General features: G+C 55.9%; 1 protein-coding gene across 4 annotated transcripts in view; it reads right to left on the bottom strand.

The window, feature by feature from the left end:
• Positions 1-14,216, bottom strand: part of PLCG1 (phospholipase C gamma 1) — a 41,686-nt gene extending 27,470 nt beyond the window's left edge. For all 4 annotated transcript variants that reach the window (XM_053958751.1, XM_053958753.1, XM_053958752.1 and 1 more), the window contains exon 1: positions 14,013-14,216. In XM_053958751.1, coding sequence (XP_053814726.1) covers positions 14,013-14,214 — 202 coding nt within the window. In that variant the 5' untranslated portion in view covers positions 14,215-14,216. The remainder of the gene's footprint in view (positions 1-14,012) is intronic.
• Between the last annotated feature and the right edge of the window lie 425 nt (positions 14,217-14,641).

The following is a 14,641-nucleotide window of genomic DNA, read 5'->3' as shown; positions in this document are numbered from 1 at the left end:
TGAAGCGGACATTTGGGCCAGCAGTGGCCGGTAGGAGCTGCAGGAGCCCGGAGGAGGATCCTGGCTCACCTGCTCCTGCTGGCACCCACCAGCCGGGTGTGGGTGTTCCCCCCACCAGCAGCCCTGCCCCTGGCTCTGCTGCTGCAACCCAACACCGCCTGCAAGAACAACGAAAACCCACCACAACTCCCCCGAGAGCTCGGGATGGGCCGGGCGAGCTCTAAGTGCTTGGCTGGCCAGGGGCCAGGGCCCTCAGCACCTCTCAGTCTGGAGCCCGTCCCTGCCCTTCGCTGGTCATCCAGCCCCTTCCCCCTGCCGAGCCCCGGCTCTGCCCTGCACAGCCCCATCCCCACCGGGCTGCGGGGGCAATCAGGCAGACCCGCCTGAGCTGGGCTTTGGCACGGGGGAGGAGTTGGGGTGGCTCGTAGGACACGCGTGTCGCACCCGTAAGGAACACGCCGAGTGCGGTCCTGCCCTTTGCATCCCCTTCGGAGCAAGCCAAGCACTCAGCCCAACCAATTAGGAGCGCACGTCACATTAGTATTGGTGCTCAGAGTGACAACAGCTCAACCTCTCAAGGCCACAAGCTTCCCTTCATCGACAAGCCTAAGGCAGGCACAGTAAGGGTGAGCTGAACATCCCTGCTCGGAGACAGACGAGGTTACCGCATCCCCCTCCGCTGCTCAGCATCGCCTATCAGGTTTCCAGAGGAAGAGCCAGTGCCATTAACAGATGGCTTATCCAGACAGGACAGCAAGAAACCAGCTGAGGCCTCTCATTTGACCTTAACTGGTTTTTCAGAGGGCAGGGAGCACGGCTGAGCCACCCACGGAGGCCAACAATCACCAAAGCAGCAGCACCCTGTGCCCCAGAGCATCCCTCACCCCCCGTGAGCTAAAAGGCAACTCAGCCGTTTCAGTTAAGCACTCAAATCCACATAAAACATCCTCTCACTTCCCTTGCTGTCCCGGGGAGTAGCCATCCTGGTGCCCAGGGGATCAAAGGTACTTCTGCCTCAGGAAAAGAAGCAGGCAAAGCTATTTTCCCCTCCAGACTCAGCTCAGCTGTGTCTCAGGTTGCTCTAACAAGGTGCTTCATCTCACCTGCATCAGCAAACTGGATTTTTTGCTCCAAGCCACTGGATTTTGCTATGAAGCAATTGACTCAATATCACTACCCCAGTGCCAGCAACATCTATGCAGAAAGCACCTTGGGAGGGGAGATGCTGGGGGAAGAATAGCTCAGTGGGCTGGAGATGGGACAACAGGGAGCTCCTGACTAGCCAGGGTGACTGGGGCTAGCCTGGATCCCGACTCAGATCCTGGCTCGCCTCTCAGCAATCCTGTCACTCAATGTGGAGTGAGAGGATCTGGCAGGGAGCTTGAACACCACCTGGGAAGGGGCAGCAGTGCCAGCAGCATGCCCTGAGCAGCCCATGCAGGGCACGTGGGGACGTGCTGGCTGCTCTGTGGGCACAGGGGCTTCCTGCCCGAGCCTCTCCCTGCCACAGCCTCTGCTGTGCCCCCGTCACATGTCCTGTGGCTGCTGAGCTCCTATTCCTCCCTCCCCTGCTCCCCCCCACAAAATCCTTATCACCTGCAGAGGAAGCTGCAGGAGATGTGCAGGGAGATTAGGAGATGCTGCTGAGAGGATGTGAGGAAGAGACCTCCCCTCCTCCACCCCAGACATATCCCACGTTAGGGGCTGGAGCAGGGAGGCAGAGGTCCTGCCCAGACATTGCTTCTACAGGGCACCGTGGCCTCTTCCCAGGCTGCCTTGCCAGCATCAGCCTCATGCAGGTGGCCTTCAAGAGCTCTTGAACATCCTCTTGATGTGAGAATCAGAGGCAGCTGTGGGCTGGCAGCTGCCTGACCTGTTATCATCAGCACATCTCTCCTGCTCACCCTCAGCTACAAGAAGATATGCATAAAAAACCAAAGCTGATCCTCCAAGTGAGCAAAGCAGGATGCTGCTACCTCACAGCCTCAGCCCACAGCCAGTGGGGGGCTCAAGGAAACAGGCAGCAGATGGCAAATGCCAGGTGAGGGCTCCAGCAATCCTCCTGGAATGTGTTGGGGCTCCCTCTTGTCCTCCATGGAAATGTTGTCTTTGTGGAGCTGTGGGGTTTTGTACCAAATCCCAAGCTGGGTATCCAGGGCTGCTGGTCGTACCCACTGCCACATGCAAGGCTGGCGCCTCTGAGAGCCATGGACTTGTTGCAGTCACCATACAGGACATGGGAATACATTTCCACCCCAAAGAGAGGCAGAGCTGCTCCAGCTGAGGCAAAGCCCCAGTTTTTGCTTCCACAGATGCTGCTCTGAAGACGTTGGTGTCCCTGTCCCAGATGAAATCGGGCTGGTGGCAGCCAGCAGAGACCCTTCAGTCATCGCCCTGTCTGAGAGGCACAAAGTTCCACTGACTCATGTGGAAAGGGGAAGCTCAGCACTGGTGCTCTGGACAGCCTGCCTAGGGAAGGCTCCCCAGTGCACCCCCAAGGTGACCTTTCTTCTGCATGGCATGGCAGGTTCCATCCCCCTCAGCCCTGCCTGGGTGAGAAATGCAATGGCCTCTAAGGAGCAGAATAAACCAGAGGGAGGATGGGATGAAGGTCTGTGAGCACAGCTCCTGCCTGTGCCTCTTCCTCCCTCCAGGGAAGATCTCCTTACAGCTGTAAGGAGACCCAGAGGTGGGCAGGGACAGACTGATGAGGCACCAATACATGCTGTGCCTCAGCATGGAAGAGGGTGAGAGGCTGAAGGAAGTTGCTCTCTGGGCAGGTCCTTCATGGAAGGGCTGAAGAGGGAACCCTTCTGTGCAACATCTCTGCATCCCTCTCCTGGACCTTACAGGGTCACTGATGTTCCAGGCTCTCAGCCAGCCAGAGTGCTCACTACCAGTGAGGGGAAGGGGATGGAACCAAGCAGACTGGCAGAAACCAAGCAGGACAGAAGGGCAGAGGTGGCAATCCAGCAGTTCTGAATGCACAGCTCACAGCCTGACAGCTGGGAGCCTGGCAGGGCCACTGAGGAAACCCTGGCAGAGGTGGATTGGGGACCTGAGTGTCCAACAGCAGCAAGATCTCCTTGGAGCATTTTGGGGATTTCTGCACTCAACAAAGGTGCCTTCCCAACTTTCATGCCCAGGGGTCATGCCCTGTCACAAAGCAACTGGAGACAAGAGTTGGACACATCGTCCCAGGACAGGGCACAAAGGCAAGGAGTGAAAACCAAAGGACAGAAAAGATTTGTCACAGTGGCAGCAAATGTCAGTGATGTTCAAATGCTGTGACTCAGTTTTCATCCACCCCACCAGATGATGCAATCAAGTTCCCGTGACAGCGATTTACAACAGAGATGCCTGCTGGCCAGGACCCTCAGTGGGCAGCAGGGAAGTGGCTTGTCCCTGTCCCTACCAGGGCTTGAACTCTGCAGTGTGAGGGCAACACTGGGAAGAGAAGGATGAAGATCCCATCTGCTGCTGAGCTGTTCGAGGTCACCACAACAGCCTGACCCCTTCCTATCCCATGCTCAACCCAAAAGCTGTTCTGAGACTGGCAGGGTTGAGTATTTGCCAGAGCACAGATGTGACTCCCAGATGTGTGCCCTCCCCTCGATCTCCCTCTGTGCCACTCTCTGCAGAGAGGCCCGCGGGCTGGACCATCTCAACCACTAAATGCAGAGAGGCACCTCCTCCTGTCACCTCCTCCTCCTTGGATTCTCCACCTGAGTGCTTCTACCCACCCCAACACAAACCAGACACAAAGTTACCAGAGAGCTGCTGGAGAAACCAAACCTGTCCCAAAGTGGTTAGAAATGGAAACAGTGACTCTCCTCTTCCCTTTCCACCAGATTTGCTCTATCTGCACTAACCACGGGACCCTCCCTGGGCTGGTTTCACCTTCCAACGCCAGGGCAAGATTTTGGGGGATAAGCAGCCAATGGCACTTCCTTACAGCACCATCCAACTGAAGATGTCCAGGCACTGAGCAGACACTGCCCTGGCACACAACAGCATTTTCAGTTCATGGGGGAGAAGCAGAAGCTCATGGTGATGGTGTGAAACCATTTGGGACTGTTTTTTTTTAAAATGACCTCACCTGGGATTTATTTGGTCCCCAGAACTGGAGACCTCTTCCTGTTTGTACTCCAACCTGCTCCATGGTTCATATCAAGCCTGATGTACCAATGCTCCAAAAATTTCATTCCCTCACCTCTAGAGCTCTTCACAACAGAGCGTGAGCTGTTGGAGGTTACAGAGACAATAATCCAGCTAGCAGCAAGACCTTGAGAACAGGCTGACATAAGGCACTACAGGACATGTGAGACATAGAAGAGGGAAAAAAAAAACCCAATAAAAATCAATTTCTGCTGCTTTGCTGGGACATAGAGACAAGCACAGCCAACTCCCCACTGCCCTGGCACTGCCTGGGGTCTGCTCTGGAATCAGTGATGCAGCTTTTTGGTCTTCTGAAGCTGAGGAGGGCTGTGAGCTGGCAGGGATTAACAGGACAAGGACTGCAAGCTCAGGAGAGAAGGAGGATATCCAGAGTGCCCTGGAATCCTGGCAAGAGGAGCCAGAGATGGATGAGTGATGTCCAAGGGCAAGTATCCAAGCACAGGAGCTTGGAGAGACGAGGCAGCAGGCTCTGTGTTCTGCTCTGATGAGCCAGGGGCATGAGAGCCTCACACCAAGAAGGACCTTGACAGGCAGTGTCCAAATGCTCAGCAAACAAACCCAGCCAGCCCCTGCCCCACCTCCTGCCAGCTGGGAAGCAGATTTATGGGGCACAGATCTCCAGGGCAGGGAGCCAAGGGGGTGAAAGTCCTCTCGGACATTCCCTGCTCCCAGCACGGCCAAGCCCCCACCTGCAGCCAGCCCCGTGCTCTGACCTGAGGATTACTCCAGCAGAGGCGAGGAGCAGCAGGAGGAGGGATGAAGGATGCACTGGCACGTGCAGGGGGGATGTCCTGTAATCACCACACCATCAGCACTTCTGGGAGCAAGTAAACAGGAAAAAGACTCTCAAGCAGCTGTTGTGCCCAGCGTCCCTGCAGAGCACAGCCTGCAGTGACAGCCGGCCTGGATGTGGCGATTTCCAGCTCCACCTGGTGTGGCCCTGCCACGGGTGATGCTCAAAGGGATCAGGATGGGGCTCTGCATGGGAACCCAGGAGGAGAGGAGCACAGGATACCACAGAGGGAACCAGAGGAGCTCCAGCAAAGATGGAGAGCAGGACAGTTGGAGCAGCTCCCAGAGTCAGGAGGCAGCAGAGCACCCACAGCATGGCTGCGTGTCACCCAGAGCACAGTGGCCCTCCTGCAGCCATCCTTCCAGGCACTGGGCTCCTGGCTGTGCAGGGGACACACCACACACCCAGCTCTTGGGGGATGGAGTTTGGAGCTAGCAGAAATGGCAACCTTTGTCCCTACAATGCTTCAGCCAGTAGGTCGCTTCCCAAAGGACCACGACTGGGAAGGCAGGAGGAGTCCTGCACACTCCTCCATATGGATAAAGGCTGGGGGTGGGCTGCAAACACACGGCAGCACAGCTCTGGGATTCCATATGTTAAGGCAAGAAAAAAAAGAGTCATATTCCAAGAAAAAGAAAATAAATGTGTTTGTAATGGGTCGGGGAAAAACCACAACCTGTAAGTCACAGTCCTGCCCCTTCTGCTGTGGCTTTTGGCCACTGCATCCTTAAGGCCAGTGGGCAAACAGCTCAGCAGAACATCTCACATCACAGGAGATCATGTGCTGGACCTTCCCTGGGATGATTTTAAACCATCACCATGAGTTTCCCTGGCCAGGAACGAGCGCTCTGGGGCACCTTACTGACAGCACAAGGAGGGACTGACCAAAACCTCAGAGCCACAGATGTTTAAAAATAGAAGGGAGGACCTGCAGAGGAAAACAAGGGAGAGGTCCATCCCAGATTCTGGAAATCTTTCCATGGCTCCCCAGCCAGCCAAATTCAGGACCCCAGATCAGGCTAAAGAGCCACCAGACCACAGCAGAGATGGAGCTAAGAAGCAGTTTGAAAATCACAGAGACTTTCAGAGTACGGGCTGGCAGCATCCTAAAGCTCTGCTGACTTGTACAGCCATAGTGTGGCCAGCTTCTGTAGAGACAACAGCCCACGGCTGTTTGGGTGCTCCACAATCCTGAATCCTCCTGCCATCCAGTGTATCAAGGTGTTCAATAGATGACAAGGAGAGATCCAGCAAGGTGCTCAGAGATAAGGACACCTGGGACAGGAGGCTTGAGCCTGGCAGATCAGAAGCAGACAGCACTGGCCTAGAGTTCCGAGTGCTGGGGGAACTCCAGAAAGGCAGAAAATTCTCAGAAATGAGGAAGTTTCTCATTGGAATCAATGTCAAAAAGCTTTTTCCACATAAAACAGCACTTTGTTCAAAATAAAAATACTCAAAGATTGAAACCATTTTAAAGGAGAGCTTTTTCCAGCACTAGAGAGTCCCATTAGGAATGGCTGCTATCACCATGTCCCTTCCTGAGAGCTCTCCCTGGTCTGGAAGACACTCTCCCACCATGGTCTGATGTAACACCTTCGGCAGCAAAACCACGCTCGGCGGAACAGATGAGCAGGGAGAAGCCATGAGATCAGCCAGGCAGCCACCCCCGTGCAGGCAGGACAGCCACTGGCAGGGCATGGGCTGGATGCTGAACTGATCTCATATGGGGCACCAGCAGCAGCCACCACCACGAGCAAGTGAGCTGAGGAGCCCACAGGTTTCTGTGAGCATCCCCAGCTGTCAGGCACCACACAGCTCTCTCCATACAGCTGCTGTGCATCTGTTGAACACCCAGAGCTGCTCTCTCCTTTTATCCTTCTCTAGACAGGTATCCCTCTAGCTGCTCTATTCCAGCATAATCTTCCACCATCCACTTGCCAAGCTTGTTTGGCCAAGGGGAAAGAAGAAGGATGTAGGGAGGGAACTTTCCAAAAGCATTGTAAGAGCTTCAAGTTTCTGATTTCTACTGCCCTTAAACCTCAGAGAACACTAGAAAAGTAAAAATTCTTCTCCACTGACTTCACCCATTTCCTTCTACTGCATGGTAAGGTGCAGCCAATGGTTTTTAAACTCAGAGCTGCTCGGGTTTTCTGTGCTCAAAGGCCCACACCTCCTCACCACATGCTGCAAGTTCTTCCTGGACTCCCCACACCCTCCTGCACTGTGAGCTTTACACTGGGTCTCACAGAACCTGCAGCAGCTCAGGAGCAGGGACACAGCACGGGGGCTGGCTGCAGCTGTGCCAGGCCACACGGCTGCTAGAGCCACTGTCACACACCTCTGAGCCCAGAGCCAGCAGCCAGCTCTTGGCTGACCCAGCATTGGGCACAGACTGTCACTGCTGGCCTCTTCGCCTACCAGACCACAGCCCACCACCAGTGTGGTGCTGGGCTATTCCCACAGGCCTGCAGGACAGCAATCACAGGCTGATCCCAAAGGCTGCTCACAGCTCCTGCCAGCCTGTCCCATGGCCTGGATGGGATGCTCAGCACAAACTGCCTGTCAAGCCAACCCCAGCAGGATCCCACTTCAGCAGGACACACAATCAAATGTATTCCACTTCCAGCAGCTTCTGAAGCTGCCGTCCAGAGGCTGAGCTGCTGCAGCTCGTTAATAAGCCTGCAACCCAAGCAGAAGTTTGTGTGATGTAGCCAAAACTGCAAGTGAGGGTCTGTTCTGAGAGCTCCTGCTCCATTCCAAGTGTTCCCAAGTTTTACATCCTGGCCAGGCTGCCCATCACAGCACACTTTGATGTGGGTCAGTTCCAAAAGGACACAACAGCCCCAGTGCTCTCTGGAGGGGACAGTCCCAGCCAAAGAGCAGTGCCCAGGCTCCCAGGAACACAGAATTTACACCAAGTCTGCACTCCTGGGCAACTCACTGGCCAAACCTGCCCTGCCACATGCAGCACTTGGGGACTGGGACCTCAGGGCTGCTCAGGGCTGGGGACTTTAGCACTGACTCAAGGCTGCAGAGCCTTTCCTCCTGTGTCTGCAATCTGTAAGATATGCAGGAGGTCACACGCCTGCTCATACGGGGACAGGGGGCATCCTGACAGTCAGCATGTCCTGGGGGTATTCACAGGGCAGCCACTGCCACCAGATAAGGAGCCAGCAAAGGCTTTGAGATAAGGATGATCATCCCCACCACCCCTGCTGTGCAGGCAAGGCAGCTCAAACAGAGCAGCAGAGATCCCAGACTGGGCTGGGCAGCTGCTGGCTCAGCTCCTCAGCGTGCAGATGGGGCACATTGAAGTCCTGTATAAAACCCCACAACAGAACAGCCCCCCGTGACGGGAGGTGACAGAGCTGAGTGTGGCACCTCTTGGCACACACTTTGCAAGGCCAGATGTTCAGATCCACCTCACTCAGGTGCTCCTGCTGCCACACATGGTGTCCAGCCAGGGCAAGGAGAAAGCCAAGCCCTGAAAAACTCAGCCCCTTGATGTTGGTGAGAAATAATCAGTCCAAGACTTTGCAAAACCTCTCCAGCACATTCTAATTAGCGGGCTTGAACCCCATAAGCCAATTCCTTCCACGTGGCTGACTGGCAGAGGAAGGAACCAGATGGATGGATGACGTGGGTGCAGGTACTAGAGGAAAACACCAGCCAGCCAACTTCCAGCTGCTCTCCAGGTTGCAGAGAAGCTTTTGAGATGCCAAGGGAGGAGGTAATGTCTTACTGCATGGCGAGGGGTTTTCTAACCTGCTCCTCCTGGAAGATGCTACCAAGAGTAAAACTGGGATGACAAAGGGATGCAAAGCGAGGGAAGAGGCTGTTTCAGTTTGGAGGTGAAGGCAGAGCTGAGCTCACTTGCTCTGTGGGTAGCACAAATGCCCTTGTTAGCAGGAAGGGGGACACCAAAAACCTGCCCTCAAGAAGCTCCCACAGCAGAGCGTCGTGGGGGAAGCTTCAACCATCCCAACAGTCACAAGCCTCGCTCTCCCCTTCCCACCCCAGCTCCGGGCACCTCAGGGGGAGCTCCCTCCTCCCATTCCTGCCCACTGCAGGGGCTGCATCCTGCATCCATGGGTGGAGGAGCAGGAGGGGACCCTCCAGTGCAGGAGCCATCCTGCACCCCAAGAGGAGCTCATTCTGAAGTTATTTTATCCTTGAAAACCATTTCTGGCTCACTCGCTTCTTAAGAGCTCCAAGCTCATCAGCTTAGGGAAAAAAAAAAAAACATAATTAAAGAAGCTGTGCCCCAGTGGACTAATGAAAGAAGCTGGTGCTTGAAACGGCTGAGGCGAGTACGAGCCACACTTCAGAGCCACTTTGCATTAATATTTTACAGCTCATTTCTTTTCTTTTACACGGGCGATGGTTTTTCTCCACCTCCAAGGGACTGAGCTCATTTCACTGAAAGCAAGAATGCAACCAGGGTTTTTGTGAGGTAGTTTTTTTTCTCCTCTCTCTCCCCTATAAAACAAACATCTGCTCCAAATTTTCAGCTCACTCTCTGAGCAAACTCTCTGAATTTTCTGACGTGTTTCAAGGCAAACAGTTCAATTTGAAGCTGGCCTATAAACCCCCCAGCATGAGAAGGTAAGAATGCAAGACCCTTTTTTATTAAAAATAAAGAATCAGTTAACACAGGAAGTTTAAAAGAAAAAAAAAATGCATGAAAGACAACTGACTTGAGGGATTAGCTCTACTTTGCTCTGGGTGCTTAACAAAAAGAATAGAAAATTATTAGCACTCTTCCTATTGTAGCAGCCAGGCCCTCTGCAGAGCTGATTAGCAAGAAAGCAATGCATTGGTAATTAAACCTGGCTGGAATCCTATGAACAAAAACAAGTATTAATTGAAAAAAAAAAGCCTTTTTTTTTTTTTTTTGGCACAAACCTGGATTGCATTTTGCACAGTTTTGAAGAAGTACAGGAGAAGGAGGCAACTGCTTTGGAAAGGGAAAGGCTTCCTGCCCAGGGGAGCTTACCCCTCCTCCCCAGCCCTCAGCTCATGGAGATTCCCGTCACTCTGGAGCGAGCTGAAGAGCTCGAGGAGGAGCAGGGTCCTGTCCAAGAGAAGAGGCTCTCATGTGGCAGCCCAGCTGGCTGGAGGCCCTGCTCTGCCTGCTGCCCAGCCAGAGCTGCTCACGGAGGGCAGACGTGGGGGACACACACAGTGTCTTTATGCAGCGCTCACAAAGCGCTACACAAGGGTCACAAAGCAGGGGACGAGGAGAGGGCTGTCACACCAGCCACACTCTCTGCTCTCCGTCCCCCAGCACCTCCTGGCTCATGGGCAGGCAAGGCTGGCCAGCTCCATGGTGGCCAGTGAGGCCAGCTGGTTACCTGTCCATCTGCAGCACATGTGGTGATGCCACCCAACCCTTCGCAGAATCACGGATTCATTAGGGTAGGAAAAGTCCTCTGAGACCATCCAGTCCAACCACTAACCCAGCACTGCCAGGTCCACCACTAAACCATGCCCCCAGGTGCCACATCTACACAGGCTCTTCCCCAGCCAGCAGCCCCCTGCTCCTACCTCACTGCTGTTAGGAGACGCTGAAGCGCAGAGAGACCTTCATCCTTAAGTGCCAGAAGTTCCTTGCAGAGGCCAGTCAGACCCTGCTGGCTTCAGTAACTTGAAATAAAGGTGGCACATCACCTCTGGGCATGGCAGCATGGCAGAGCGAGGGACCTCAGACTGACAGCACCAGGCTGTTGAGGCACCAAAGGCACAGAGGACAGGGGTTCCCTGGACCTCTCTCCAGCAGTGGGGTGACCTTCAGCCTGCTCAGGCTCTGCTCCCCTCTAAGCTCCACATCAGTGTGCACAGAAAGCCAAGCACCACCCAAACATTGTTTTCAAGGCAAAGAACTGGCTGCCTGTTGCAGCCCACCAGAGTTCAGCAGAGATCAGAAGTACTGACAGACCAGCCCCCGCAGATCCTGGGGCAGCAGCTGCTCCACGACACCTCTGACAGTGATGGCAAAGCTCCAAAATGAGCACCACCACACCAAGGAACGATGGCAGTGGCTGTGCCCAGAGCCCTCTCCTCCTGGCACACTGCAGCTTTAGCCCACGTGCTAGAGGCCACCTGACCTCTGTCCCTTCATGCACTGCCCACCATGCAACAGGAGCTTCCCAAGCTGCAGCCACAGGGGCTATGCTCTTCCCAACACTGTCAGCCATGGAGCCAGGTCCCCCATCCTCGCCCATCCCTCCCTGGGACAAACACACATCTCCTTTCTGCACAACCCACCAGGAGCAGAGAAAGGAGCACAGCTCCCCTATAGTTGGTGTCCACGGAGACAGACCTCTCCAAGACATGGCCATCCACACAGACATGCCCCAAGCCCAAAACCTCCATATGTGATACACTGTGGATGTCCACCTCTTCTGAAATGGGTAAAACCCCAGAATCATTCCTACTTAGACATTTAACATGTATCCAGAGTGGTCTAAAACTCCCTGGTGGTCTCCAGCTCTCAAGAAACACAAGAACATCCATTACTGACCCACAAACACAGCAATCTTTGACCTGTGAGTCCCCAGACACCATTTGGTGGAGATGCTGTTCCATGGGAAGGAACATCTCACCTCCTGACAGCTGGCTACGCTGCTCATAGTGCAAGCTGAGGCCAAACCAGAACCACCACAAAACGTAAAACCCAGTCTTCCCACCAGCCCCAGCCTACTGCTCCCCATGCTGGCATGGCTTGTCTTCATGGGGAGAACTGGATCAGTCATTGCCCATGGCTGACACTACCCTGCACTGAAAGCAATGAGCTCAACTCCAGATTATTCCCCCTCTGGTTCCCACCACGGCCGTGGCAATGTTGACCTCAAGGAGATAAGCCAGGAGGAGAATACCTTGAAGTGGAGCTGTCACACACCTGGCTTTTCCCAGGCATCCTCTTTCTGCCCAGAAAGCACATCCAGATAAAAATAGGGAAGCTGGCCAAGAACCTAGTACTGCTGGCCATCGATCCCATGGCTTTGCCTTGCCTGCCTAGAAACCCAGGCACTATTTGTGTACACAGGCTGGTATTTCCAGCTGGAGCCCCACAGTTCTGTCCAGGAAGTGTTAAAGCAAAGCTCTGCTCCTCAGCCCTGCAAGCTCAGGGTGTTGGGTGACACCAGAGGAGGGGAATGAGGACAGGGTGAGTCGCTCTGGTGAGAGAGGATGCCATGGGGAAAGCATCTGGCATCAGAGAGATGGGGCTGAAGATACAGCAGCTCTTCAGCCTGATGTTCTCTGTGTCCAGCAAGGCCAACCTGGCCACTTGGGAGGGTCACACATAGTGTGGGAACACCACGGGCATTGGGAGGCACACATGGGGAGCCCAGAGCCCAAAACCACCAGCCAGACACCTTGCCTGTGGCACAGCAGAGAGGCCCCAAGGAATTTTCCTCTGTGACATTAAAAGAAAGACAATCGTCTCAGTTCCTGGGACACTCTCTTTGCTTTCTCTGCTCTTGGATGCCTGCTCAGCACAAGAATTCCTTGCAGCCATGGCTTTATCATTGTCAGGCCCACAGTTCTGGTACAGAAACTGAAGTTCTCCAGATTTCCCCCAAAGGTTACAGGGACACACACCTAGGTCTGTCCCCAGGAACAATCACCCATGCAGACACCAGTGGGGACCTCTGTCCTCCATGGGCACACGTGGTCTGTGGGGCTCTGCCCAAGACCAGAATCTCCCCAGCAAAACCAACGTTTGCTCTGCCTGAGTTTGAGAACAACTTAAGCCCAGGGTCAATAGAATGCTGCTCTCTCCTCCCTCTCACACTGCCTCATCGCTCCCACAGGCCATTCTGGGAAAGAGATGGGGGAGCTTCACATCCTCATGATGCTAAAGGAGCCCAAGGATCCCTCCAGATCTGCCTGCAGACACCACAGGGTGGAAGGTAGAGGACTCGAAGGGTCTCAGGGCAAACTAACGGCCCAGACTTGCATTTTGTGGACCTGCCACAGAGATGTGGTCACCATCTCCGTGCCCTTTCCTCATCTAAGCCCCTTGTACTAACAGCATCCCAGCTTTCCATCCTGGACTAGCAGCACTTGCCAGGAGAGATGACAACCCCTCCCTGGCCTTGCTGGGCCTCAGTCACATCCCTCAGCATGGGGAAGGCCAGTGCCACAGCCAGCACCAGCTCTGCCACCCTTGGCCTTCGTGCACGTCCCCTCTTCCTCATGTCCCACACAGAACAGAGACCCTGTCCTAGTGCTGGTGCACACAGGGCCAGGAAGGATAATTTAAGAAAACCTGGGAAACCAACACCAAGTTTAAGAGTGCAGAGCATGCCAGATCGCACCCCCTTCCCACCTTACGCCCATGCATAAGAAACCCGGTTTTACACTCAGGTTTCTTACGCATCCTTTCCTCTGTCCTCCTTGTCCCCATCCAGCACAGGAAGCCAGGGCTCACCTGACCCTGTGCCATCACCCTCGGGCTGATGCGCAGAGGGTCGGGGAAGAGGACGGAACTACAGCACAATATTTTGGGTTGGTTTTCCTACTGTTTAACATTTTCCGTTTGGTCTCATCTTGCTCCGAGGTGCAACCGCAAAAGGGCTCACACTAATCCTGCCTCCTTCTGAGGTTCCCTACAGCCCTTAGGTGCTGCTCGCCAAGGCACCACCCGGGAAAACACCGCGTTTATCCCAGGGGAAGTTTGGTGCCGAACAGGGATGCGGAAAGTTGGGAGGCGGCGCTGGGCGGGAGCAGCGGCGGTACCGGCCCGCGCATCCCCCGCGCATCCCCCGCGCACAGGGCGGTCGGGGTCGGCCCCGCGCCGGGACCCGGACCCCTCTCCGCCCCCCAGGCTGCCCGCGGGGAGATGCCGGGCACGGAGAGCCTGGAGGTTCATTATTTTCCTTTTTTTTTTTTTTTTTTTTTTTTCTCCTCGCCACCGAACCCCGGCGCTCCCCGAACGGCGGCTCCCGGGAGGGCTCCGGCCCCGCAGCCCCGCCCGAGGGAGCGCAGCCCCTGTGCCGCCCCTTCCCGCCGGGCTCCCCCGCCGCGCACTCACCGGCCCCCTCGACCTTCTCGGAGCCGCGGCTCCAGGTGACCTGCCGCGTCTCCAGCTTCACCTGGAAAGTTTTCCGCTCGGGTCGCTGCGACTTTTTGGAGTAGAAGAGGGTCATGACGGTGCCCACCTCCAGGCTGCGGCAGAGCTGCGCCGCCTCCGCCTCGCTGGGCGCCCCGGGGCCGGCGCCCGGCCCGGCCGCCATCGGCGCGGCGAACAAAGGGGAGCGGGAGCGCCCGAGCCCCGCCGCGCCCCGCGCCGCCACCGCGGGAGGGGAGCAGAGGAGGCGGAGGAGGAGAGGGAGGAGGAGGAGGAGCGAGGAAGGAGGAGGGAGGAGGGAGGGGAAGGGGCGGAGCGTTGCCGGCGCGGGGGCGGGCGCGGACGCGCAGCGCGGCGGGGACGCGCACCCGGCGCTGCCCGCCCGGGGGCTCGGGGGCCGGAGCATCCCCGCGCAGCGGGTCCCCTCGCGTGGTGCGGGATGCCAGTGCCACAGACCACCCAGCACGCCTGGGAACCGCGCGACCCTCCGCACCATGGCACGCCTGGGGGGCCGGGGGGCTCTGCACCCCACGGCACGCCTGGGGGACCGGGGGGCTCTGCACCCCACGGCACGCCTGGGGGACCGGGGGGCT

The sequence above is a fragment of the Vidua chalybeata genome, chromosome 17 (genome assembly GCF_026979565.1).
Source record: "Vidua chalybeata isolate OUT-0048 chromosome 17, bVidCha1 merged haplotype, whole genome shotgun sequence".
NCBI lineage: Eukaryota > Metazoa > Chordata > Aves > Passeriformes > Viduidae > Vidua > Vidua chalybeata.
The sequence above is the reverse complement of the archived record's forward strand: the minus strand, read 5'-3'. Positions and strand labels throughout refer to the sequence as shown.